The sequence below is a fragment of the Puma concolor genome, chromosome E2 (genome assembly GCF_028749965.1).
Source record: "Puma concolor isolate L17-30 chromosome E2, mPumCon1.1.hap2, whole genome shotgun sequence".
In the NCBI taxonomy this organism is placed as follows: Eukaryota; Metazoa; Chordata; class Mammalia; order Carnivora; family Felidae; genus Puma; species Puma concolor.
In genome coordinates, this window is record NC_141681.1 from 14,352,074 (window position 1) to 14,365,202 (window position 13,129).

The 13,129-nt window shown below is 40.7% G+C and overlaps 1 protein-coding gene across 7 annotated transcripts in view; it reads right to left on the reverse strand.

Annotated features, from left to right (window-relative positions):
* HYDIN (HYDIN axonemal central pair apparatus protein) overlaps positions 1 to 13,129 on the reverse strand; it is a 442,685-nt gene that overhangs the window by 252,041 nt on the left and 177,515 nt on the right. For all 7 annotated transcript variants that reach the window (XM_086688949.1, XM_086688948.1, XM_086688951.1 and 4 more), the window contains one exon: positions 4,016 to 4,115. In XM_086688949.1, coding sequence (XP_086545075.1) covers positions 4,016 to 4,115 — 100 coding nt within the window. The remainder of the gene's footprint in view (positions 1 to 4,015; positions 4,116 to 13,129) is intronic.

Here is a 13,129-nt window from a genome sequence, read left to right on the forward strand (position 1 = left end):
AATCAGACTCAAATGGCCCATAGAAAACTGAGGAGGATGAGTTAGAAACCTAACCCTTGGATATGGCTTCATGACATTTCAGACCTTAAGTACAAAAAGAAAACCCTAGAAAATATTGAGAGAGAAATAACAGGCCACCTAGCAAGGAATGAGAACTAGGTGACTTCAGACTTCCGGACCTTTACCATAAAGTTGGCACAATGTCTTCAACATTCTGAAGAAAAAAAATTTTAACCTAGAAGTGTCAGCTAAACTATCAGGTGAGTATGGAGGCAGAATGAGAAATTACCAGGTATGCAGGGATCAAAGTTTCCCTTCTATATACCCTTTCTGTGGAAGCTACTTGAGCAAAGTGAGAGTAAAAAGATACAATGGAACACACATGGAAATTTAAAAAATTCCCTGGTAATAACTATGCAGGAGGTGGCTGATCTGACTTGGAATGAGAAGCTTGTGGGCTCTGAGAAAAATGTCTTCAAGGAAAAGAAGAGCATGTATTCTAAAATTAGGTAGGATGGAAGAAATGAAGAATGAGAAACATTGGCGGGGGGGTGTGGCAAAAGCTGCACAAAAGAGTCAATTCAATGATAAAGTAAGCTAATGTGAGGCATAATTGTGAGACCTCGTGGACAGTGAAGAGAGAGAAACTAATTGCTACACACCTTAGGGGAATTCTTTGCTGATTAACATTCACCAATAGAGGTCAGAACATCCAACCATCAGAGGATTAAAAAAGTTTAATCCCAGAATAAACTTGGCCCTTCAGTGTACAGAATTTATGTAGACAAACTAGAGGATTTAAATATGGTTACTAATCATTTTAATACAAAAGTAGAACAACTCATAGAATTTGAGATGGTGGGGCACCTGGGTGGCTCAGTTGGTTGAGCGACCGACTTCGGCCCAGGTCATGATCTCATGGTTTGTGAGTTCGAGGCCCGCATCGGGCTCTGTGCTGACAACTAAGAGCCTGGAGCCTGCTTTGGATTCTGTGTCTCCTTCTCTCTCTGCTCCTCCCCCACTCATGCTCTGTCTCTCTCTGTCTCAGAAATAAATAAATATTTTTTTTTTTTTAATTTTTTTTTTTTTTTCAACATTTATTTATTTTTGGGACAGAGAGAGACAGAGCATGAACGGGGGAGGGGCAGAGAGAGAGGGGGACACAGAATCGGAAACAGGCTCCAGGCTCTGAGCCATCAGCCCAGAGCCGGACGCGGGGCTCGAACTCACAGACCGCGAGATCGTGACCTGGCTGAAGTCGGACGCTTAACCGACTGCGCCACCCAGGCGCCCCAGAAATAAATAAATATTAAAAAAAATTAACAGGAAAATTTGAGAGGATGGAATGGTGGTGAGCAGGTCAGGGGTCCCAACACCTGTACGTGTCAAAGAGAGACCGTAGAATTGATGGAACAAAAAATATAGTTTTAAGTATATTATTTAAAGCTACAAATAAAACTCAAAAAATAAAATAAAAATAATTGGGTTGCCAGGGGCTGAGGTGGAGGAATGGGATGGCCTGTGACATGGCAGGAAGGAACTTCGTGGTGTGATGGAAATATTCTGTACCTTTATTTTGGTGGCAGTTATGACTATTGAGGTTTGTCAAGGCTTGCAGAACTGTACGCCAAAAACCGGTGAAATATACTGCATGTAAATTATTATTTTTTAAAAGGAACACGCTTTAAAAAAAAAAAAGGTGTATTCATTTATTTTGAGAGAGAGAGAGAGCAGGGGAGGGGCAGAGAGAGGGAGAGAGAGAATCCCAAGTAGGCTCCATGTTGTCAGTGCAGAAACAAATGTAGGACTTGAACCCACGAACTGTGAGATCATGAGCTGAGCTAAAATCAAAAGCTGGACACTTAACGGCCTGAGCCACCCAGGCGCCCCAACTGCATGTATATTATAACTCAGTAAGGTGAGCAAGGGAACAATAAGTTCATAAGGGAACTAAATCCTTATCTTTCAGAGCGGGAGTCTCAAAAGGTAATGTGAGAAGCTGGCAAATCAACAAAACAGCAACATAAGCATAGAATTAGTAAGGAAAATTACCACCACAAGAAACAGCCAAAAGTACTTCATCTTGAAAGTAACACTGGAGACTACTCTTTAGCTTTATCATCTGATTATCTACCTGTTTTACTTATTTATTGGCATCAGTATTTTAAATTTTTTTTCCACGTTTTTTATTTATTTTTGGGACAGAGAGAGACAGAGCATGAACGGGGGAGGGGCAGAGAGAGAGGGAGACACAGAATCGGAAACAGGCTCCAGGCTCCGAGCCATCAGCCCAGAGCCTGACGCGGGGCTCGAACTCACGGACCGCGAGATCGTGACCTGGCTGAAGTCGGACGCTTAACCGACTGCGCCACCCAGGCGCCCGGCATCAGTATTTTAAAGGAGAATTCTGAGGCATTTTTAAAATATAGAACACCTTCCAGAGTAGTACGAAGAGCCTCCATACATCCTTTACCCAATAATCTCCTCTATAGCAAAGGATCCAGTCATCCAGATGTCATGTCTCTGGAGTCTCACTCAATCTGGAACAGTTCAGTCTTTTCTTGACTTTCATGAGCTTGATATTTTTGAAGATTACAAGCTGTTAATTTTGTTTTTTTCTTCAATTTGGGTTAATCTAATGTTTCCCCATAATTAGACCGTGTTACATATTTCGACCCTAATATCAGTGAAGAGATGTTTGTTTTCATTGTATCCTAGTGAGCAGTCCGTGAGGTTGATTTGCTGGATTACTACTGTTAGTATTAACTAAGATAACATCTCCCAGTTTTCTTCATTGTAAAGTTAGATTTCTCCCCTTTATAATTAATAAGCATTCTGAGGTAGGATATTTTGAGACTACATAAAATCCTGTTCTATACCCTGCTTTCACCCATTATTTTAAGATCCATTAAATCTTCAGAATGCTTTTTACCTGAATTCATTATTACCAGAAGTGCTAAATGGTAAATTTTTATTTAGTGGATTCAGAGCTTCCTATTTAATCAATGTGTTGTAATCTATTAGTTATCATTATTTATTTTGATTCTTAACTTGTTTCAAATTTGGTCAGTGGAAGTCCTTTTGCTGGCTTCTGTATCACTTTGACATAACCCTGTCATTCTTTGAGCATTTCCTTAGTTTCCAGCAGGAAAGGAATGTTCCCAGCTCATCTTCTTTCTCTGCCTCAGTCCTGATAAAAGGCCCTCATGGCAGAGGGCAGGATTCAGAAACCAAACTTTGGGTATTCAGTGTGCTCACTGCAATTAGGGTCTTAAAGCTGCCAGGATCTCTTAATAGACACAGTTAGGAAAGATGCAGCTCTACGTACATAAACGTATACACACATTTATACATCTATTTATTTCTGCCTCTGTGCATATCAACAACCATGAGTTCATAGGGAAGGAACTCCAATTCCATTCCAATACCAAAGCCTCATCTTAGCCTTTCTCCTTTCCACATATACATATCTGTCTATCTGCCTCCTCCAAGAGTGAAAAATACTGGCTTTTGTTATCCTCAATATATTTACTTTTGTGTTTAATTCCTCTACCTGTATCCAATCTTCTGAAGCTGTCAGGTTACCACTCTATTTGTACATCCCCCTTGCAGCTTCTGGCCACTGCCAGGCTGTCTTCCCATCCTCCCTGGCTGCATTATTTTGATGAAAAACTCAAAAAGTAAAAAATTGAAAAGCCAAACACTATAAAAAGAACAAGAATCAAATGTTGAGACTTTGTGTCAAGTAATATTCTTTATTGTTCTAAAAATCAAGAGCAAACCCAGCTCCGTGGTTTCCTATCCCCGTGACTACACTATAATTGTAATGTACTTCAAAGTTTGATCTGTCCGAGAAAATAATGAAAAGCGCATAGCTTGACTCTATTATTCCCCTGTTGATATCATGTACTTCCTGTAGTCTGCACACAAACACACACGCACACACATGCATGCACCCCTCTTGATGCTCTGGGCACTTGGTAACCTGAGTTTACCACACAAAGAAAGTCTTTACCTGAAATGTCACAGTAAACTGTCTGCTGATAGAGCTTGGCTTCCAGGGGATTAAAGTACACAGTGATTTCAGCTGATGAGTTAGGCCAGACATCACCTTCCTGAAACCATGAAAGAATCATTAAAAAACAATGTGATAAAGGGAAGACACTGCTTTTAAATGTTGCTATTATGTTATAACCTCAGAAAATTTGAAGGCAATATTTTTACAACAGATAAAAGAAAGCACTATTTTACCCAACAGATAGTAAATTTATTCTACTCGTTAAGAGGTGGTACCAGTTGGAAGCAAGCTTCAAAGATAATTTCAGTGAGTTCATGAATATATAATTACTAAAGGAAACTAGGATGTTTAGAACATTTTCAGTATTTGCGTATCCAATGGACACTTGTTGTATGCCAACAGATGCCCAACACTGGGCTTCAGAGATGAAGAAAGGTGAGGTCTGAGACTACAAGGAACTCACATCTTAAAGGGGTCATAAGTATGCTTACAAATATTTTATGATAGATGTGATAGGTGCTGCACCATATCTGTCTGTCTGTCTATCTATCTATCTATCTATCTATCTATCTATCTATCTATATGATCTATATATCATATCTATCTATCTATATGGTCCAGATGAGTAACTTACTTGATGGAGGGGCCACATTCCTAACTTTTAAGGTGACAGCACAAGGACATACTCTTAACTTGTGAAAACATAGCAATGGTCCAAAGCAAAACAATGCCCAGATCCAACGCTGGTTCTAATCCAGTGTGATATTTCTTGTTTTAATGCAAACCACTCGAAAGTAGTAATAAAGAAACCAAGTTTTGAAATTGTAATACAACATGCTACATATGAGAATCTCCTTGAGGTATTCATTGAAAAATATTTTTGTATTAACCATGTAACCTGGGTCCTCTTCATTAAATTGTCAGGACTGTAAAAGGAGATGCCAGTAGCACCTGCTCCAAAGGGTTTCTCACCCAAAGTCTGACAAGGTCATGCAGGTCAAATGCTTTGCCCCACACTTGGTACACAGTTAGAGCTCAATAAATAACTGTTTAATATAAGTGATGTTACCTTTATGCCACCTGGAAAGAATAAGATAAAAGTATTTTTCAAAAATTAGGGGGGGGGGGGGGTTGGGGCGCCTGGGTGGCGCAGTCGGTTAAGCGTCCGACTTCAGCCAGGTCACGATCTCGCGCTCCGTGAGTTCGAGCCCCGCGTCGGGCTCTGGGCTGATGGCTCAGAGCCTGGAGCCTGTTTCCGATTCTGTGTCTCCCTCTCTCTCTGCCCCTCCCCCATTCACGCTCTGTCTCTCTCTGTCCCCAAAATAAATAAACATTGAAAAAAAAAATTTAAAAAAAAAAAAAAAAAATTAGGGGGGGGATGGTGTGTATTTTTCTATGGTTTTTGTAAATAGGACCAAGTAGGGAAAAAGTGATAATCACGTCAGAAAAGTTATAAATGACCCCACTAGCTAAAGAGAAAACTAAAAAAAGACAACCTGGCTCTGTTTCAGACAATCCCCAATGCATATTGTATTCACTCCAGGCTGGCTAGAAATGCACATAGTGGTAGAGTAAAGAATCAAGCAAGGAACAAAATGGTTTACAAAGCAGACATCGAACAAGAGGGTGGAAATAGAAAACTAGAGCCAACTTGGGTTTGTTCATGAAGGCAACAGACTGATCAGTGAACTTCCCAGGCAGCATCCTGACTTCACAATGATGAAGGGCACAGAAGCAGTGGTGAGGGCTGTGAGTGTTGCATGGATCCTGGAAGCTCTCACATCTGAGATCAGCCCAATAGAATGAAGGCCCCATGACTGCAGGGACTGTTTTAGTCCCAGCACCTAACCCACAAGTGGCTCATAGTCCTCAACATATTTATTCAATCGGCTGTATCCACGACTGTATAGTTATCAGCCGATGCCTATTCACCTTTGCAGCCTATATCTGCCATATTCTCAACTGGACAAAAGTAATACAAATTTAGAGCTGAAAGGGACCTCTAGGATCATGTGGGGATAGGGAAGCCCTAAGTGCTTTCACTTATTGAGGCATTTCACTTTTCCAAACTTTGAAACCAGTATTTGTTCCCTTCTGATAAATGGCAAATGCTGGTCCCTTATGACTTGGGGCTCCAATGATATGGAGTGTTAGGAACACTCTCAGCTAGAACAGACAAAGTGGTCAGGCACAAGAGGTGGCTCGTCCATTCACAGGTCCAATGGTGCACACTTCATCTTAGAACTAAAGATCCGGACTTCCTCCTAACCAGTAGACAAATGTATTCTTCTGGTGGGTTTAGATGCTGCTCTGTTTGGGGGTGCAGAACGGACACAACTAACCTGTTCCTATCCAAACTGACTGACCAAAGGAGCTACTTTGGATCCTAAGAAAACCTGTGCTAGAAAAGTCTCACCAGGACAGTAAGATGTGGTCCCAAGAAGGATACACTGGAAATCAGATAAGCTCAGTACATGTGAGAAAATTCAAGCCTCTTAGTGTTTGGGGTGCACCAGACGACTTTCAAAAGCATTATCCCAGCAAGAGAATCCAGGATCCATGTGCACACAAGATGGAAACACACTTAAGTTCTATCCTAGAAGCATTCTTGGACACCGCATCACCACAAAAGTCTGATTAGCAGAACTGGTGGGTTGGAAAACAGTGGGAAGACACACTCTGGAGGTGACCAGAATCTCCCCCAGAGGAGGGAGCATTGGTGTTTGGATGTGATCCATAAGAGGATCCTCTGATCTGGAGGCTCCTGGAGGCTGATAAGCCATTCTGTATAGTGAGGAAAGACGAGTGTGAGGGAATCTGAGTCCACAGGGTTCAGTCTGAGTGAATGGGACCATGGGCTCAGTGCCTCCTTATCCTGGGCCGCGGTGGTTTTACTGTGCCAGCAACATCTGCTAGTCACTTGCAGCTTTTACTGAGCCCTGGGAGAAAATTCAAGCACAAATCCTATTCTAAAACCCTCTCCTGGGGGTACCTGGGTGGCTCTGTCAGTTAAGCATCTGACTCTTGATTTTGGCTCAGGTCATGATCTCACAATCGTGAGACTAAGCCCCCTGTTGGGCTCCACACTGAGCATGGAGCCTGCTTAATATTGTCGATCCCTCCTTCTCCCTCTGTTCCTCTCTCACTCTTGCGTGCATGCTCTCTCAGAAAGAATAGAAAAAGAAAAGAAAAGAAAGAGAGAGAGGGAGAGAGGGAGAGAGGGGTGAGAGAGAGAGAGAGGAGGGAACGAGGGAGGAAGGAAGAAAACCCTCTCCTGGGCTTGTAGGAGTTAATGTACATTAAGAGGACTATGTGTATCTATAAAAAGAGCAATGTGGTCATTCCATTTCCTCTCACAGAGGGATGCTGTCAATATCAGGTCATTTGAAGGAGTTAGGAACTTGTAGAAGGACACTTATTTTTCACTTGGGATTTAAAAGTTAAGTAACTTCTATTTCTTTTTTTTCCTTTTTTTCACACTTTAAAAAATGTTTTATTTATTTATTTTGAGGAGGGGTGGAGCAGAGAGAGAGAGAGAGAGAGAGAGAGAGAGAGAGAGAGAGAGAGAGAGAGAGAGAGACTTCCAAGCAGACTACGCACTGTCAGCATGGAGCCTGGCACAGGGGCTCGAGCACACAAACCATGAGATCACGACCTGAGTTGAAATCAAGAGGTGGTCATTTAACTGACTGAGCCACTGCTGCTCCAACTTCTATTTCTTTACAGCAAAAACTCTTTATAGCATCTTCTAGCAAATCAGAGAAAACAAACCTCAGAAACAGGCAATCAGGCTAAACTGACCCCACTTTTACTTACATAGCTCTGAAACATTTCACATTACTTCTCAACTCTTCTGAAATTAAATTTCCGTGTCATTTAAGTCTCTGAAAAGAATTTTTCCTTCACTATTGCTCCATTGTAAAATCTCTTTCTGAAAACCAAAACACTCAGAATTTTCCCTGTTGGCTCTGCCATCAATATCCTTTCTTCCCAGTCCTCTGAAACCAACCTTACCACACAGAACACCTGCTGTCCTGCTTTCTTCCATGTGTGTTTTGGGGGGGGTGGGTGTGTGTGTGTATGACCCATCTTCTATCATCATCTATTCTTCTACTCCAAAAGAGAGACTGAGTATATAGAATGTGACCTGTAAGTGACTCTTATTTTGTTTGTTGAAAATAATTGTCAAAATGGCCTTCAGTTATGTTTAATTATCTTCCTTCTTGATCTTAATATTTGTTTTTTCCTCAGATCCACAACTGCATTTCATTTCTCAATCAAGCAGCCTACTAGAAGGAATCAGCTTTGAATTTTCAGGTCCAAAGCTAACTCTCATACTGCAGCTTTTACTCAAATATTAAATATTTCTATAAATGGGATGTCATGCTTCCTTCTGGAACAAGAACAACCAACCAAGTGACTTGCCAGATAGTTTTGAGACTTTTGGAAAGCTGTCTATGAACACACTGCCACTAGTTCATAACAGGTGATTGATACCATCATGATAAAGTTGTCCTTTTAACGTTATCTTCTTAAAAAACCTACATTGACAATGACTAAAGGGGCTATTTAAAAAATATCCTTTAAGAACCCTTAAATAAAAAACAAAATATTTTTTCTAAAATGTTTAACGTTTATTTAATTTTGAGAGAGACAGAGGGCGAGTGGGGGAGGGTCACAGAGAGAGGAAGACACAGAATCCAGATTCTCTATGAGCTGTCAGCACAGAGCCCAACATGGGGCTCAAACTCACAAACTACGAGATCATGACCTGAGCCAAAGTCCAATGCTTAACTGAATGAGCCACCCAGGTGCCCCCAAAAACAAAATGTTTTAAAAATCACCTTCCTGGGTGCCTGGGTAGCTCAGTGTCTTAAGTGTCCGACTCTTGATTTCGGCTCAGGTCAGGATCTCGCAGTTCATGAGTTCGAGCCCTACATCAGATTCTGTGCTGGTAGCGTGAAGCCTGCTTGGGATTCTCGCTCTCTCTCCCTCTCTCCCTCTCTGCCCCTCCCCCCCCGAAAATAAATAAACTTAAAAAAATATTTTAAAATAAAAATCACCTTCCTTCCCACCTATCACCCATCTCCTTCCTCCTTCCTTCCTTCTTTCCCCCCTCCCTCCCTCACTTCCAATGAAAGATTATGGAAAGTTTTGCAAAATTAGAGCCCAACTGCAAGAACAGAGCTACATATATATGTTTAATTCACTTGGTTTATCTGGAAAGTAGTTTACAATATGGCTCAATGCCTACCTTTGTCATATAAAATAGTTGCATTTTGATCCCCAACTTAAATTTAGGAGAGTGAGCCAAATGTTTCCTATTCAGATGGTATACTTTCCAATCATACTCCCTAATCTAATGAGACTGAATTGAATCTAACTAAATCATAATATTGGCAACCATTAACCAAGAGTTCATGTTCCCAGCACTGTGGTAAGTGCTGATATACATTATCTGCCTCAAACTTTACAACCTTGTGAAGTAGTATTATCCCCATTTTAAAGATGAGACAACCAAGGCAAACAGAAGTATCTCACCCAAGACCACACCAGCAGTAGAGCTGGGATTTTATAATATATTTTTCTTTAATTTCTTTAATTTCCTGAACCCCCACCCCGCCACCACCCGCAATTATAACAAAAGGTCAGGCCTCACCTTTCTCACATCGTAAAAAAAAAAAAAAAAATGCCAGAAGAAATCTAAAACCACTACAACTGATAACGTTGGGCTGAGATGAGGCCAGCATGACCTGGTGCTCCCATCTGGCAAACATGGTAGGAGAGCCTATATGCTCATATGTTCAGTTACTTTGGAAGGTGACTCAGGAGATTTTTTGGATGACATAGTCAACAGTAATATGTCGCAGCTCTAGAGAAGTGCATTGGTATATCATTATAAAGCTATCCTAGTTGGGTCAGGGTACAGTCAGCTCAGAACAAGTATAGTGAATAATGGCTTCAAGAACATCTGTATAACATGTGATGAATCCCATCATGTTCCAGCAAAATGGAAAAGTTCCCGACTACATCAATAAATATTTTCAGCTGTGTTGTCATATTTAAGGAAAAAATTTTTAACTTCTCATGGGAAATAAAAATACCTTCTTAATCAGGTTTCTATCAATCAATTAAAAACAGAAGCACTGATAAGAAGCTATACTCTGTTTCACCACCTACAATTGCTCTTCTAGAATCTTCCAGATCAATGAGAGATATCATAGCTCTCTTTATCATCATTCGGGGCAAGTAGAAGTTGTCTCCAAGAGAAATAAGAAACAAAAATGGAAGGTAATATACTGAAGGTAAACTATCCTAATTATCACTGAGAGAAAAGATCGAGTCATCATGTGACAGGCAAGGACATACTTGTACTCCATTGTAATTCCTGAGGCAAGACGCTGTGCTTTTCATAAAGTTTTGATTCTCAAAATAATGACCAGAAAAAATTTTAAGAGAGGGAACTAAGATCTGGCCATTGTCAGAGCAAGCTTCACTGAAGATGTGTCCTGTTTTCAATGAGATACTCCAACCCGTCTGCAGTGAAAATTCCACTGAGGTTTTGGAGGAGATGAGGTAGTTGTGTGCGATGTTCATGCCCTTCTCTAGAGAGAACAGATTCTTGTCTCTTTTAACACAGAAGGGTGTTAACTTTTATTTAATGAGCCATGGGAAACTTTCCTGTTTCTAAAGATTCCCCCAGGCCTCCCTCCACCTATGATGGCTCTCCAATACAATAGTGGATGTACCAGGCGGAAAAGGTTTGCCTGAGCACAAAGATCTGAGAGGATGAACAATAATAAAAGGAGACTGAAGGATGGAAAACCATACTGACAGAAGAGCTGTGACTTGTCAAGGACACTTTGCTCTCAGCAGATTGCTGTCCTCCTTTCTCCTTTCTGGTGTCCATTTCTGAGGAGTCAGCTCCCACATGTTTGCAATGTGACTCATGACTAATGGTACAAGTGGAAGGGGTTTGCAGCAAAAAGCTAGATCTTTCCTCTTTGGTAGCCATCTGGGCTTCCACCCAACCTGGTTCTGCTGAGCCTACATGCTATGCCGATTTGGGAAAAATAAAGCAAACTAAATTTGAGCTGTGCTTTCAGTCTGAATTGCTGAACCACATGTTTTCTGTAGGCTTAGGTGACAACAAAGCACGGTTTACTATTACGTACCTGGTAATAAAGAAATTATCAAGTTTCCCTTCCTTTTTGAGGCTTAGTTAAATTAAGCTAAAGCTTCCCTCAGGACACTGGATGAAGTTTTTTAATTTTTAATTTTTTTAATGTTTGTTTATTTTTGAGAGAGAGTGAGAGTATGAGTGGGGGAAGGGCAGAGAAAGGGCGTGAGTGGATATGAAGAGGGCTCTGTGCTGACAGCAGAGAGTCTGATGTGGGGCTCAAACTCACGGAACCATGAGATCATGACCTGAGCCAAAGTCAGACACTTAACTGACTTGAGCCACACAGGTGCCCCTGGATGAAGTTTTCTTTAATGGAAAAGACATTTGCTACCAGAAGTAAAAATGTTTTCCTGGCTCACCAATGTCAGGCAATCAGTGAGGACCAGTTTGGGCAAATACCTTTAAATTGTCAGGCCTTCCTTTTGGAGAAAATATCAAGCGTTCAATATTCAGAAATTTGCTGCATCTTTTAAAAGTGTGACCTGAGCCAGTGGTACCAGAGTCCAGAGATAAGGGCAGCACATCTGTGCTGTGATTTCTCAGAGGATTCCCAGACACCCATGGAAATTTAAAGCTTAATTCTTTTTGCCGTGTGATATTCTTCTGCCTCACAGTTCTCAGAATTGTGGTTTTCGTCTTTGAATCTCTCTCACTCAAGTACCCAAGAGACCTAAGCAGCGGATATAACAAAATGAGACTGTCAAAATTCTGTATAGCCAGATTCCATCTAGTAAAATAGAATATTATATTTCTGAAAGTAGTCAATTTCACTTGCTTTTCTGGAAGGCACAAAACATGCATAATAGACTCAATTTTGCAATTTTTTTTCCAAAAGGGGGAAAAAACGATATAGAAGCAGATAGCTTGAGAAATAATCAGTATTCTACCAAATGCAGTACCTTCCCCAAGGAAGACATAAATGGAAATTTCTAGGCCAATACTCCAAGACATTATCAAAAGAATTCACATGAGGACTTGATATAAATAGTAGTAATACACTACATGCACTGATGACTAGAACAACAATCATGGCTACCACTAGAATATCAATAAATTACCAAGTAAAGCTAAAAACAAAAATCCTTCCAGACTTATGTGTCCTATATCTGTCCTGAACTGACTTCTCCCTGTAGTCACTCAGCGTCCTTATCTACTCCCTTTCTCTACCAGTGAACACCTTTGGGGTTTCTCCAAAGACAAACTCCCATCTCTGCATTCTGAGACCATATCAGTACCCAAGACACTCCAGCATAACTCAAAGTTTGAACAACAGACTCTATGGCAATGTTATACAATGAACATATTGAGAAGAAAGTGAGTCAAGACAAAGGAACTAACCAATGGCCAAGTGGTGAACAGGTGGTAGAAAAGAGTAAGAATTTGCAGTTCTAGAGTTTGGGTCAGCATTGAATTAAAGTACTTCTCACATGATCAAATTAATAAAATTTTATTAAATTCAAACTCATCACCACCTCGGGGCATTTTAGGGACAGTGACTGATCTGGATCTTAAATCTACTTGCCTTAAACTGAAAGAGCCGCTAGAATAGGAACAGAATAACCATAAAATATTCAATATTCACAGAACACAGTAAGGGCTAAACTAACCTTGGTTTTAGGTGGTGCATTTGAAGAACCAAGATATTTAGACATATGCCTGAGAAAATAAGCCTATCATTTATTTCTTTTCAGACCCTAAGGTAACAGGTGATTTTCCTTTTTAAGTTTACCTCATTTGAAGACAATGTCCTTCCTCAATGGACACAGAGGCTGAAGAGCCCATCAGAAAGCAAGGTGGTCTCTAAGCCACTGCACCAGCCTTTTATTTTTATTTTTTGGACAGGGTATCCATTAGAGATTGACTGTTAGATCAGTAGGTGACACTGCTTGATTTTAATCCCCCCTGCTTCTACTGTAAATTCAGCTCAT